Source organism: Myiozetetes cayanensis, unplaced genomic scaffold (assembly GCF_022539395.1).
Source record: "Myiozetetes cayanensis isolate MyiCay16 unplaced genomic scaffold, myiCay2020 scf2-11, whole genome shotgun sequence".
In the NCBI taxonomy this organism is placed as follows: Eukaryota; Metazoa; Chordata; class Aves; order Passeriformes; family Tyrannidae; genus Myiozetetes; species Myiozetetes cayanensis.
Window position 1 is genome coordinate 46,763,365 of NW_026087411.1, and position 13,565 is coordinate 46,776,929.

The 13,565-nt window shown below is 39.0% G+C and overlaps 1 protein-coding gene across 1 annotated transcript in view; it reads left to right on the plus strand.

Moving 5' to 3' along the window:
* The window catches only part of PRKN (parkin RBR E3 ubiquitin protein ligase), a 705,198-nt gene that overhangs the window by 689,869 nt on the left and 1,764 nt on the right, over positions 1-13,565 (plus strand). The window contains exons 10-11 of the mRNA XM_050316170.1: positions 1,701-1,787; positions 10,446-10,563. Coding sequence (XP_050172127.1) covers positions 1,701-1,787; positions 10,446-10,563 — 205 coding nt within the window. The remainder of the gene's footprint in view (positions 1-1,700; positions 1,788-10,445; positions 10,564-13,565) is intronic.

Genomic DNA, 13,565 nt, shown 5'->3' on the forward strand with positions numbered 1-13,565 from the left:
TAAGGAGGAAAAGTCACAAAGGAAAAAGAGAATAGGATACACGGTAGGAAGTACAGTTAAACCCAGGCTTAACATTAAATGTTAAGGAATAACAAGTCTTTAAGATCTTAGGTGTCAAGGCAGAGAGTACCTCTCCATGTGTATTTGCACAGTGCTTAAGATGCCCGAATCCTTTGACCGCTAATGCACTGCAAATCATTGTTGTATTTAAATGGTGCTCTATTGCAATAACACAGCCTCTCATACAACATACATTGCAAAAAAGTGCCTCCACTGTGAAGCTGTTTGCCAACCACCACAAATGAATTAACGAATCAGTGTTGGCTGAAGTAAAACAAAACATTTTAGATCGTTGACAGAATAGTGGAGAGAAGTGACAAGAAAGCAAACAAGTGATTAGGTTTGATATCTCTGGAAGTTACAATAATCACTCCACTCCTCTACTGCAAATTTCTCTGACTTTCTGAATAACAGCATCAATCCTTTTGGACTTGAACAATACTTCTTTTTATAAACTGCAGTTTCTTTAGCATGACAATGAAATATGATTTTCAGTGCTTCTTAGGAAAGTGAAAATACAGCTTGAAAGAGTTCAAAATGAAATTGCAAAAGCTGGAATTTGTGGCAGATAAATGTTCTAGTGTCATGTCCTGCTGATAGCCTTTATTCAGTACATGTGAATGTGGCTCTGTATGTAAAAATCAAGGCTGTTTTATCAGTCTTGCTTATAATGCCAGTCAGAATGTCTTTCTGCTGAGAGATCTTTCAGAGTTTGGAGTTGCATCAAGACAGGACATCTTTAAAACAGCATAAGAGAGACCTATTTTACATTATTGACTTTTCCCCTTACCTGCAAGGACACAGAATTTAATGTAGCATTGATGGGTTGAAGATTTTGACACATGTCAAGGCAGATATCTTCATTTTTGAATTTAAAAAAGGCATTAAACTTGATAAATATGAACCACTGTAGGTGGCAGAGGCAGCTCAGACTGAAGTAGGGACAACTGTTTCACTTATCTGCAAAAGACATTACTTTTCAATGAAGCTTTAGGTAAAGAACAATGTTATTTAAGAAAGATGAAACTAGAACAATTGGCAGGAATGCAATAAGGGTCTAGAGGTAAACACCATGTTGAGTAACCTACCATTGTGTTCTTTCTGAGCATTTTTTTTTAAACACTCTATAAAAGTCTATGGCAAGGATATAATTTCCTAGAAAATGGTATTTCATATGGCCTTTATAAGGTGTTCACCCCCTAGTAAAGTCAGCAATAGTTTTCCATAGAGAATGCATTTTATTCAAAACAATGAATAGACTATTTCCATTAGCAAACCCTGTAAAGCAGAACTGCTTGTTTCAGCCATCAACCTTCTTGTGTAAACAGATTCCACTGCAGCAGAAACACAGCCATAAGTACTTAATATGACTTGATGTCCCTAAATGAACCATATAGCAAAATTTCATTTTTAATAATGGCATTTATGTTACTTCACCGATGAAATGTATAATAATAGCAGCAAAATTGTTGTGTTAATGTTCAGAGTGTATAATAAGATGCAAAATTAGAAGGATTATGGGAATTTAATGGGATGAGAAGGGCAAGGGATCATCTGCTGTATGACTCTTCATGATCGTAACCTGCTATCTATATCCCTAGCGTGTTTTTATGACTGGTGTGCTTTGGTCTGTTTTCCAGTTTGTGTTCTGCCGTGAATGTAAAGAAGAATACCATGAAGGGGAATGCAACTCTCTCCTCAGCCCACAGGGAGCCATGGCCCAAAAGGTAAGGCTCTCACAATTCCTGATCATTATCCCTGGCCCAGCTAGAGTGACCTTTGTCAAATGGGTCCTAATTAAAATCCTAAGTAAAAGCAATTATGTTCGTGCTGAATTACTCCAGCCGTCAGAGTTACCAAATTGGCTTTGCAGTGGATTTCAGTCGCTCTGATTGATAGAGTAGCTGAGTTCTGTCGGAAACACACAAGGCTCTGCCATCCGTTGATAAAGAAAAGGCCTTCCCAATGGGCTTTTTAGGGTTGCCTCTATTCAATGAGAACACTTTTGAAAGGCTTTCTGTAGTCTTGCTGCCTTTCAGCTTATTTTCAGTGCACCAGTCAGGAAATCATGTGGGTTTGGACTGAATAACAGGACTTTTATACAGCCTATGCAAAAAATGCTGTTGATAATTTATGTTTTAGTTTAAAGAAATAAAAATTGGATTGTCTAGGCTGGAAGCTGCTGGATGATAATTATTCTGTGCTGCTCTATAATTTTGTAGCTCTGGTAGCTATAGACCTGGACAGGAAATAGTTTTTCTCTCCTGACATTTCTCTACATTTGAGATTCAAGTTTCCTTTGAAATAAATAAATCACATAAACCACAGTCTTTCCAATTAAAAAAAATAAATAAAAAAAAGAGAGAAAGTGGGAAGTGGAAAGAACAGGAAAACAGGAAAGATACCCCCTAAATATCTCAAAGCTTGATGCCCAGGATGCACTCCTAGGAAGCAGAAAACTGGTATTCAGATGTCTGGCATGTCTGATGCTAAGGGGAAACTTGAACCCTGGGCCCCCATTGAGTCTAATATGGCAGATAGAGAATTGTGGGCAGGTACTGATGAAGACCTGCATCCAGCCAGCTCTCAGTGAGGCATGCCAAGCTCCTGTCAGTGCTGGCAGGTAGGCTCTGTCTGAGGCTAGTTTTTGGGGACTCTCACTGTTTGAACATAGAGACTGGGAGGGAGCTGAAGTTCTACTGGGAAGCTTTGCCATGTGCTACCTGGAGATGGTTCATATGCCATACTTTGCAGACATTGCACTAGACATTAAACTACCTGTGTATAGATTCTTCTCTTTAACCTTTCTTAGTGAAGTTCTTCTAATTTATGAAAGGAATTAGCACTGGCTGAGACAGAATTAAACAGCCTGTACCCTAGGAGTCAGACAGTTGCCCTGAAAAATGGATTGTACGAGACCCGAAAATCCATCTGCTTTGTAAGCCTCTAGTGATTTGTGATGCAGATGGGGTACTTTATCTTTATCAGCTATCAGCAATTTTTTTCCCATGAATTTGTAAACCCCTTTTTTTGAAGCCATATGTATACAAGATTTGCAGCTTAGCTATCCTCTATGAAGAACAGTTTAATTTTATTTGCAGAAGCCTCAGAGTAGTCCAGTTACCATTCACATCCATAGAAAAGCAAAGCAACTTCAACAGAGAAATTGAGGGATACTTAACGCATCCAATAGCCTAGTAAAGTAGGAGACTAAGATTCAGTGTCTTACCTTAATTAAATTCAGATAGAACTTGCATACATCTCAACATGAACTGTGAGCCCTATATTCATTAAGTTATTTATGCCTAGAGTTTTACCTAGAGTACTGAAAGTTGACATGGCATGTTACAAATGAGTTCAACAACCTTGGCTCTGTGAAAGTTAGAGTTCATCTAATTTCTGTGTTCTAGGGCAGAGATAAAGGTGTACCAGGAAAAATCAGAATACCGTAAGAAGTGGTTTATTTTAAATATTTGAATATTGCCTTAGCTTTTCCTTGTAACAATGGGAGAACTTCATCCATCTGATCCAGTCCCTCAGCACATGAATTGCATCCAATTAGACCTGTTAACTTAGGAATGTTGACTACTTTTGCGGTTCCAGTGTAATGTGAACATTTTTGATCTTCCTGAAAAATTTCCTGTACTCTCAAAGAGCTGTTTCAGAATAGCTAAATGATAGTACCAGAATAACTCTTGCATCTATACAAATCAGTTCCCCTGTACAGACAAAACCACAGACTATGCAAAATTCATTTAGACTCCAATTAAAACTGAAGTTAATTCACTTAGGTCCAAGAAACTAAGAGAGCTGCACTAATTAAACTTCTCCACGAGGTGGTGCTGTGCCTCTGTGCCACTGTTTTCCCTCCCTTTCCTCAGCCAGGGGAGCAAAGCGGGAGGTTAACTGATAGAGGGCAAGAAGCCCAGCTACTGGTGATTTCAGGAAGGAATCATATTTGATTAATTAAAAGGCACAGTGTGCATGGTGGTATCAATGACACAGTAAAGGTGACTCCAGCCAGATTTAGGTTTAGAAATAACCATATAGTCCCTGCCACATACACTACATAACCAGGCTTCCTGGCCCCTTTTAACCACACACACAGACAGTCTATGCTGGTGGGGAATCTAGCCATAAACCAGCTTCCTCTCTAAGTCCCCACCTTAAAATTAGCTTTCCTAGAGCAAAATCTTTCTAGTTGGTTTTCTTTTTACATGGATACCCAATGCACCTATCAGATTTGAACTTTTTCAGAGTAGCTTCCAGGATGATTTTGGTGCTGGGCAATGCACCTATCAGATTTGAACTTTTTCAGAGTAGCTTCCAGGATGATTTTGGTGATGAGACACCTGCAAGGTAAACTGTAATAGCAACAGCAATGACTGATGTAAAAGTGGTGCATATATAAATAAGTTAATAGAATATGGGGCAACGAGTCATAAATGTTTGGGGGAAAAAAAGTGACAGAAACTAGATGAAGTGGGTTATAAAAAGGTATGTTTTAGAAATGGTTCTGTGGACAAACTTTCTCCAAGAAGCAGCTGATTACATTGTCCTACCAAGTCAGTAAGTGTGTAATTATAAAAAGGTAAGAGCTTTTTAGCAAGTTTGCTTTTTCATAGGTTGTTGTGATTTTAGTAAAGAGAATAAACTAAACATCATGATATATTTCTCTAGTTACACCTGTACACAAATCCCTCCTATAACCTGCCTTCAAAGGCTTAAACCTAGAAGAATATCTTACGTCTAATTCATCATTCCATAAACCCAGTCTAGCAGTCTTTGTAGTAACCCGGACATAAGTCTAGTTCATCTCATTTGAACAATTTGAACAACACTATTACTGCTAGGCCAGCAACAGCTGTAAACCTAAGCCTAGATAAAACATCCAGTCTGGGATGGGCTGGCATAGTGAATCCTTTACCAGGATTTTTACTGAGCCACAAAGCTATGGGTTCAAAACCATTCACCTCTTCCAGTGTGGGACACCTAACACTGCCTATCCTGGGTGTAGCCCTACACTAGAGGCCTTGGTCACCTGAATCCCGAAGCCTGTCCTCTAACCCACCAACATCAAATCAAATCTCAGCTGTTTTTTGTTTTGTTACCCAGCCATCACAGTCCTCAGGTAGCTAATGTAGGATCCAGACAGTAGCATTGCTGTTCTGCAACTGGCAGTATAAAGCTTATCCAGAGCCCCTGACAGCCTGGGAACCCACCAGACCTAAGCAAATGCAGTGCAGTCAGTGCCTCAGCTGAGTCAGGGCAAACCTGACCCTATTCATCAGCACATGCCTCCTGGGCTGTGGCTGCACCCTTAACCAGAGTTTCTGGGCTCAAAGCTGACACAGGCACGATGTCTCAGGCAAACAGTTGGCTCTGAAGCACACACATTTGATCACTTCCCAGAAATGTTTTTTGTTGCACAGGTGCAACGTGGCACATCCATGTTCATGCACACGTCCAGGCAAACCTCTCACATCACCTGGCACCCTGCTGAAGTCTGTTTTAATGTTTTAAGGTGAACCTCCAGCCCATCCTTTCCTCCCATTGCCTCTGTGTGCAGATCTCGGAGTTGACAGTAGGTGGTATAAAATGTACAGGCATTACTTGCCAGGCTTCCCTTTCTATCGCGGAACAACTTCTAACCTCTATGTTGTAGATTTCCAGCAAACATGTAGGGTTGTGAAGCCTGGTCTCCAAGTGGCTAATGATAATCTAAGTGAGGAATAGTAAAAGCTAACCACAAAAAACATGAATTATTTCACCGCATTTCAGTGAAAGAAAAAGATACTGAAGAGGTTCACCATATACATCTTTCAATGAGTCCTGAGTCACAGGATGAAATGTAGAACATCTATTATTAGGCCATTGATTATTTTTTTTTCCTATCAGATAAGTTTTAAAAGTTAAATAAAGCATGGCTGTACAAAAAATGGCACACCTAGATTGATTTCTTAAGTATCTAAAACAAATGAGAAAGAAACTGAGGCTCAGGGTTTTAATTGCTGGTATGTTCACAATGTCATGCTCAGGACATCTCAACCCACAGGTGCCTAATTAGAGGAGCAAGAAAAATAACTATAACCAGGAAACATCCTGGAAAATTAATCTCTATGTTATAAATAAAGATACACCGGAAGAAAATCTGAGAATAGTTCTTAACTTTCTGTCTAATGAAAAATAGATGGGAACTACAGAATGAGAATTTTAGCTTTCTTAGTTTGGGCAGCAATAAAACAAAAAAGATATGACAGACTGCTTTTGTTTATGAGGTTAAGCTGACAGTCATTTTCAGCTGTGTTGTTACTTGCTGGAGAAGGCACATGCTTTATTCCACTCGTGGAAAACAGTTATATAAGAATGACCTGTATTAGATTAGATTTTCTCTTTTAGAGCAGTGTAAATTCAATATTCACCATCTACCTGAATTTAATTCATTATATGAATGGCCCTAACATGCGGTGAGAACCTTGATGTGCAGTGTCACCAAACCAGAGCGCTCTGATATTATTTAGTGAAAGTCTCTTTCATCTTGTATCCGACATAATACTCTGTTTATATCAATTTGATTTTAACTAGTTCATCACAAAGCAGAGGTATGGCAGAATTCCCTAGGCACACCAGACAAATTGGTTCACACAAAGCTGCTTTATGTGGATTTAACCGGATCGCTGTTATACCGACACCTCTATTTTTCCTGTGCATGAAACATATTGTCATGGAATGAATATCTTTTCCAATCCTTATCTATAGCCATATTTCAATGTTTTGATCAGCGTAAATCTTTCTCTAAACTAGAGCACTAGTCCCATAGCTTTGAACACCTCTCTTTGTGAGATTTTGACTCTTAAATGACTCAAATAATGCATTTTCTTCCAAAATCCCTCTAACCTATCTACTGCCCTAGACATCTGCAATTTTTACCCCTACAAGTGAAGACACCAGTAAACACAACAGGATGTTATCTCATGTGATCATAAATATAAAACTGGTTTTGACTAGAAATTTTGCCATGAATTTTTTTAACCTAGATGGTAGTGCTTAGTTGCTGTCTGTGAACACAGTTCATTTCCCTTATGTAGTTCTACTGAAAAGTTGAACTATTACCTGAATGAGATGCTGCTTTAAGAAGGACACTTTATTTCTTCTTCAAGATGTTTCCTGTCCCTGTTGATCTTTTTCCAGTACTGCATGATAAGGATTAAGTGCATAAAAAGCTTTCCTTTTCCATGCTGTTGTATTGCTGTATGGTCCTCAGCAGTCCCTGTGGTCTCTTTATCCCTGTTAGTTTTTCCAAAAGACTCAGCATAGAAACAGAAGTAAATCTACACCCTTCTTAGCCAGAGGTAACAAGACAGACTTTTCCTCCCATCTCATTAAGGGAATATTGCAGAGGGCATGTCGAATAGTGCTTGCAACAGTTCTTACTATATCTTCCTCTTATTTGTGGGTGTTCATTACTGGTCATAATGTGCAGCACATGCTGAGAATCAGAAAAATTATTCAGAAAAGTGTCATGGATGAAATCTAGTAGCTTTTCAGTAGGGCTGGGACAAATATTTTTACTAATTGCAGAATTGGAGCATATTGTGTTAAGTCAACAACAGAGGTGATCAAAGTCTCCTGTCCTCAGCAAACTGACATGATGCACACCTGGAGCATCTCTGAACTTCCTATCCAAGACTAGGCAGAACAAGCAAAGTGAGAGACACCTCTGCTTGACAGACCTGCTGGTTGACCTAGGTCGTTGCAAAGGAGATTAGCTTTGCTAGTTTAGGACTTAAGACTATGATTTAAATAGACACTGGTAATAAAGAATTGCCATAGACCTTTTGTTTATTGTTTGAGGAAAAAATGAGTGCTTGCCATCATTGTATGTGGAGCACATAAATCACATGAACACTGGAGGCTCATAGATCTGGATGGAATGATTTCCTTACTGAATCAGAGGGATTCTATCACTGTGCCATTTCTCTGCATTTTCTTCCTGCAGCAAGAAGTCTTTAGCTTAGCAATCTGCAAGACTGGGCAGAGAAGGGATGTTTCAGCTCTAATGGGCTGAAAATATCATGCTGCTGCAGCTAGTTCATGCTAGAATTTTCACAATGGAAAATATTAAAATATTAATTCACTCTGCTGTTTTCAGCAACTTGTTCTTTCTTGGTGAACTGCATATGTGTGGTTAGAATTTGTTTCTTTTAGACATTCCTAAGCACTCCCAAGTTTGTTTTGTTTTTTGTTTCAGGACTGAGATTAAAAATGTTTATTCAACTGAAATTAGCAATTTGATATGTCAAATTTTGCCTCAATGTCATTTGCTATTAGATCACAACAAACACAAGAAGACAAGGAATAAGTAAGTTTGCAATTATGAAAACACTGGATTTGGACTATTTGAGAAAACAGAGCCACTGTGAAGCTCTTCTGGGCTGACTACAAAAATTAAAAATGCTCTGGTCTTCCCATTTGGCTATTCTGAAAAGAATATCAGGCTTTTGTCACTTCTGTAGTGATTTTCATCTTGAATCATCTGTATGGACGTTAAGTAACGAATGACCATTAAAATGAGATTAAATTAGTATCATCTTATTTCTGTCACTGGGCAAACTAAGGCCTAGGTCAAGCATTCCCTTTTCTCCCCACCTTCTGTTCGGGCCTCTCTGAGCTAGCTCAGATTGCTTGCTAAGGTCATCCTTCCTTAAAGATCAAGGTGTTGCAAAATCAATACTAGATTATGTTCTTTGCTATTAGCCTGAGCAGCTTTTTCTATTTCCCAGAATTTACTAATGTGCTGTTGTATAGAGGTCATCTTTCTGCCGAATTGCTGAACAATCCAGCAGGGTGCAGGGCCGAGTTCCCTTTCCAGAAGCAGAGAGCCAAAAGTAAAAGTCCCTTTGTACACTTTTGTCACCCCTACATCAAAAAGACTGGCAAAATGGAGAAAAGTAAGTGAGGAGCAACAAAAGGGATTCATGGGTTGAGGAGACTGATAGAGGTAGTCAAATAAAATAAATAATACCAAACACACAGTTTTGAGGTTTCCTGCATAAAAACAGCCTGTGGGTTTTTTTCTTGTTTTGTTTTTTGTTTTTAAATGCATATTGCAATGGCCACCAGGTGAGTTGGAAACAAATTTCTTCAGATGCTGCTCTTTTTTATTCCATTTTAACTCAGGTCACTTCAGGAAAGAATTAAAATCTAGGTCTTACTCACTGACATTGCAACAACTTACACGTTTTATCAATAGTAGACGACAATAAATCAAGAGGAGTTATGGTTGTGTTGCACTTTCAAAAGTTGAGCCAATTTCCTTTTTGTAGTCTTACTCAAAATAAATATGTTAAAAAATTATTCATTTAAACTCATTTTTAAGTCCTCATAACAGCCTACAAGTATTTTGAAGGTATACACAAAGAAGCTACAGAAATTGTTAGAAATTAAATAATTTAGTTTAAAGTGACCCTTTTCCCACATGCTTGAAAAAATCCATATTACAAATGGAGAGAGCAGAGTTTCAAGACTGGAACCTACATACATTATTTACAGCTACCATTCACATAGTTGCCAACCTTGTGTGATAGAAATTACTCAAGGCACTGCCATCTCTTTTGTCCTTGTATTATCATTTTAGGTAGGAAACTGCCAAATAGGCCACTTGTGTAGATTATGTAATTTTATCCCAGTCATAAATAGGACAAACAGAGGAGCCCCTTTTACACTCTTCATGATGGGGAGCTGACTGCTTTCGTTGCTCATGGGTGCTTTTTTTTTTCCTACTTTTTCTCCAAAATTTTTCTGTTCCTTCTTCATGCTTTATTATGGAAAAGAGTTTCCTTCCTGGCACCCCACCATTATGCATTATCAAGTGTTGCATTGCCTTGGTGGTTTTCTTTTTCTTGCAAGGGCTTTAATCCCTGAAGCAGAATCAAGCCTACGGTGTCTAACATGTCATGTCTCAGCTAGATATGACCTGACTTCTGCTTCACCTTGCCTTTTGCTTTACCTGTCTTTGTGCATTTGCAGCACGGCTGATGCCCCCACGTCCTCCTGCTGGGGCTTTGCCTGCCACTCAGGGCAGGGAGCACTGGGGAGGACGCAGCCTGTGCTGCTGCTGGATTTAGGAAGAATCTCCAGGAAGGCACATGCGTTCACTGCTGCTGCTACCCTGCAGTTCAGGATCTAACTCAATACATGTGTTGTGCACACTGGGAGAAAACAGTCTGCATTTTGAAGCAGAACTTCTGCATCTCTCACAAAGTCCAGCCTACCTGGCCTGTCTGTTTCTTGCAGGTAAATGGTTCTCACTTCAGTGTAGATGTCGTGTCCCAGTGCAGCCTTTCAATATTGTGCCCACAGGTGATTTTGCTCTCTCTTTGCAGGGGTATGTAGTTGATGAACATGCAGCCATGCAAGCTCGATGGGAAGAAGCTTCTAGAGACACAATCAAGAAGACAACCAAGCCATGTCCCAACTGCAATATTCCAGTAGAAAAAAATGGTAAATTTATTAGATATCTGGTATTTAACTGTCTTTTAAAATTCATTTTACAATATAAATGTATCAGTGTGCATGTGTACATATGCATAGTATTATTCCAAGATAGAGAGAGCACACAGAGCTTGAATAATTCCCTCTGTCACTTTATCTAAATTATCTTGAAAACACTAACTCTAAATCACTTAGCTCTAAAACCACTAATCAAGCCTCACAAAATGCCTGGCTGTTTTATAAGTGGGGAAGATGAGGCACAGAATGTAGCATTCATATGACTGGATATCCGGCTAGTTGTCTAGATTTACCATTGTCACTGGGAAAAATAGACATTTGTAGGGTAAAACTCGTATCACAGTGAAGCAGAACATATGTCTAATGTAGGACAGAAGAATCACTCCTAAAAGTGGGATGTGGAGAATGAGTCCTGTTGTAGATGTCTACACAACGTATGGCTGAATTTAGATGAGACTTGTCTCAACCCAGTCACAGACCCATGGTAGAAGAGCAAATTAGAGGAAGCAACATGAGTCCTGACAAACAGTTTGCACTAATGGATGTTTACCATGTAGGAAAAAAAGTAATCTGTTGGCACTGGGATGATTAAAATGGGGAACAGGAATGGTAAATAGGTTATACTTTATACATTAATGCTATTCCAAGATTTAATGGTATTTATATTAATTAATTAATAAAAATATATTAAAGTTATTGCCCAAATATTATAGAAGTATTTAGAGGATGCTTCTCAGTTCTGTAGCATTACTTATTCACATGAGACACTGAAAACACCAAATAAGACACTGTGGACTGCAAGAAGAGAACACTTCAAGCAGTGATACTGCAGAAGTATTACTGAGGAAGAAATAGGACAAAATCCTGAAATGTGGGGTTTGATGAAAGAAAAGAAGGCAGCTGGCAGATGGAAAGTGGGAGACACCTTCAAGCACAAGAAACAGAAGGAAAATAGCATGAATTCAAGAGTGGGAAGGCGAGACAGGGTTCGGCATCATGTAGAGAGTAAGGTGGGCAGCAGACGAGAGTTAACAGAGCACTTGGTCAAAAAACTTATTTACAGACCTGTAAAACAAAACTGGAAACAGAAGTTTTAACTGCATTAGAAATAGACAAATGATAATGGTGACTATGCATATTTAACAGTTTGTGTGCACAGCCAAATGAAAAGAAACCTTCCGGTCAGGTTGAAGGAATGGTAGGACCTTTACTTTCTCTTAGACTCAGCTACAAAATCTTTACTGTTAAATTATAGGCAGCTGACATTTGTCACAAACAGGATATTCCTATTTGATGCCATTTACACAACTCCCACTAAAGTTTAGGGAAGTTGCTTGTAAAAATCCCCATTGTATCAAAAAGGCGGTTCTACTTTTTATCTTTGAATGAAAACATATATGGAAAATGGATAATAAGCAGGAAAAGACCTTTCCTTGCTTATAGCCTGACCCAAGTCCGAACAGTGCCTCATAATACAAAATGCCAAAACCATGGTAGCAATGCATACTAACTGAAACACACAACATTGCATTTAAACACAAGAACATTCTTTTACCATGTAGGCAGCTGAAGACTGGAACAGGTTGCCCAGAAAGAGTTTCCATTCTAGGATACATTCAAAACCAAACTGGGTGCAACCTGAGCTCCCTACTTCAGTATGACCCTGCTTTGACCAGTGGGGTTTGGACTGGATGATCTCTAAAAGGACCTTCCCACCTCAGTGGTTCTGCCATTCTGCAAATTAATGCATGAAGCTTAAAAAGTGCAGTGCTTGCTTTCTTCTTTGGTCATGGGTACTGCACGTGCCAGCTTCTAGGCTGCAATTTGTAAACTGAGAGAAGCACTTCAGAGCTGCCTAAGTATGGCTGCTGTCAAGAAGCTGACAACTCTACACTGAAGTCTGCCAACAGTCTTCATTTGGGAGGAGTACACTGACTCCACACAGGAGAATAATTGTGCTTTCCTTTCCCATATGCATCTGTGGACAGTCTTTTACAAGGGACGGTGACAATGCCAATAACTTTTCTATAATACTCTGTATAAACTACAGGCATTCCAAAATATTTCTGGATGCAAATAACTTTGCTATAATAACTAAAGTGAAAGAGAAAACACTTTCCTATAGCTCAGTGAGTGAGTTTAAACACACATCCACATCTCTCAGAGGACTTCTGTACTCACAAAGCTCTAGGTCACATTGCTTGAGGCACTCTCCACTCTGACTGCTGATCTCAGCTGCCATGTGGCAGAGAATAACATGATTTATGTAGCTTAGAAGGTAGGGCCCACATTTGATAAAGGGTGTCTATTGGAGATTGGGTCCTGTGCCAGGACTGAGGTCTGAGTTTTACTCAGTGATGGCCTAATACAAATAGTAAGAGAGGACTGGATCTAAACTTTAAATAAACTGGAACATGGAGGCTGGCCATTGGTATGTTTACATTTAAATAAGATAAAAAATTTTCCGGTGCACTGCATTTCTTGCACAAAGACATAAACTGATGAATAGACCTTGCTATCACAACCATTTTCTTTCTCTGTCAGATGAAGTAGACAGGCCTATTTTAACAAACCAGTTCTTATGTCTCCTGCAGTTTTTGCCTTCTGAGAAACATTCTGGAGTGGCATTTATAAAAAAGGTGGTGTGAGGGTAGCAGTTTGTACAGTAGGGAACACACACTCCCTGTACCTCCCATCACCATTTGGAGTAAAACCAAGATGACATTTCAGCATTTCTTCATACTGCATGCTTTTCTCTCAGTTTGAATTATGCAAAAGATCTCTTTGTGTGGTAAGCAACATAATTTCCATTTGAAGTGTATTTCTGTAATGACCTTTGACAATGTTAATGTTTTATATATTACAAAATAAACTTTTGATCAAGGTTGTGAGCAGAGAGCTTAAAGCTGCTCTCGTGGTATGGGCAAGTAAGAAACCCAGCACACAGGAAACACTGATGTGATCAAAAGGCTGCTTCAGATACTAAAAAGGTC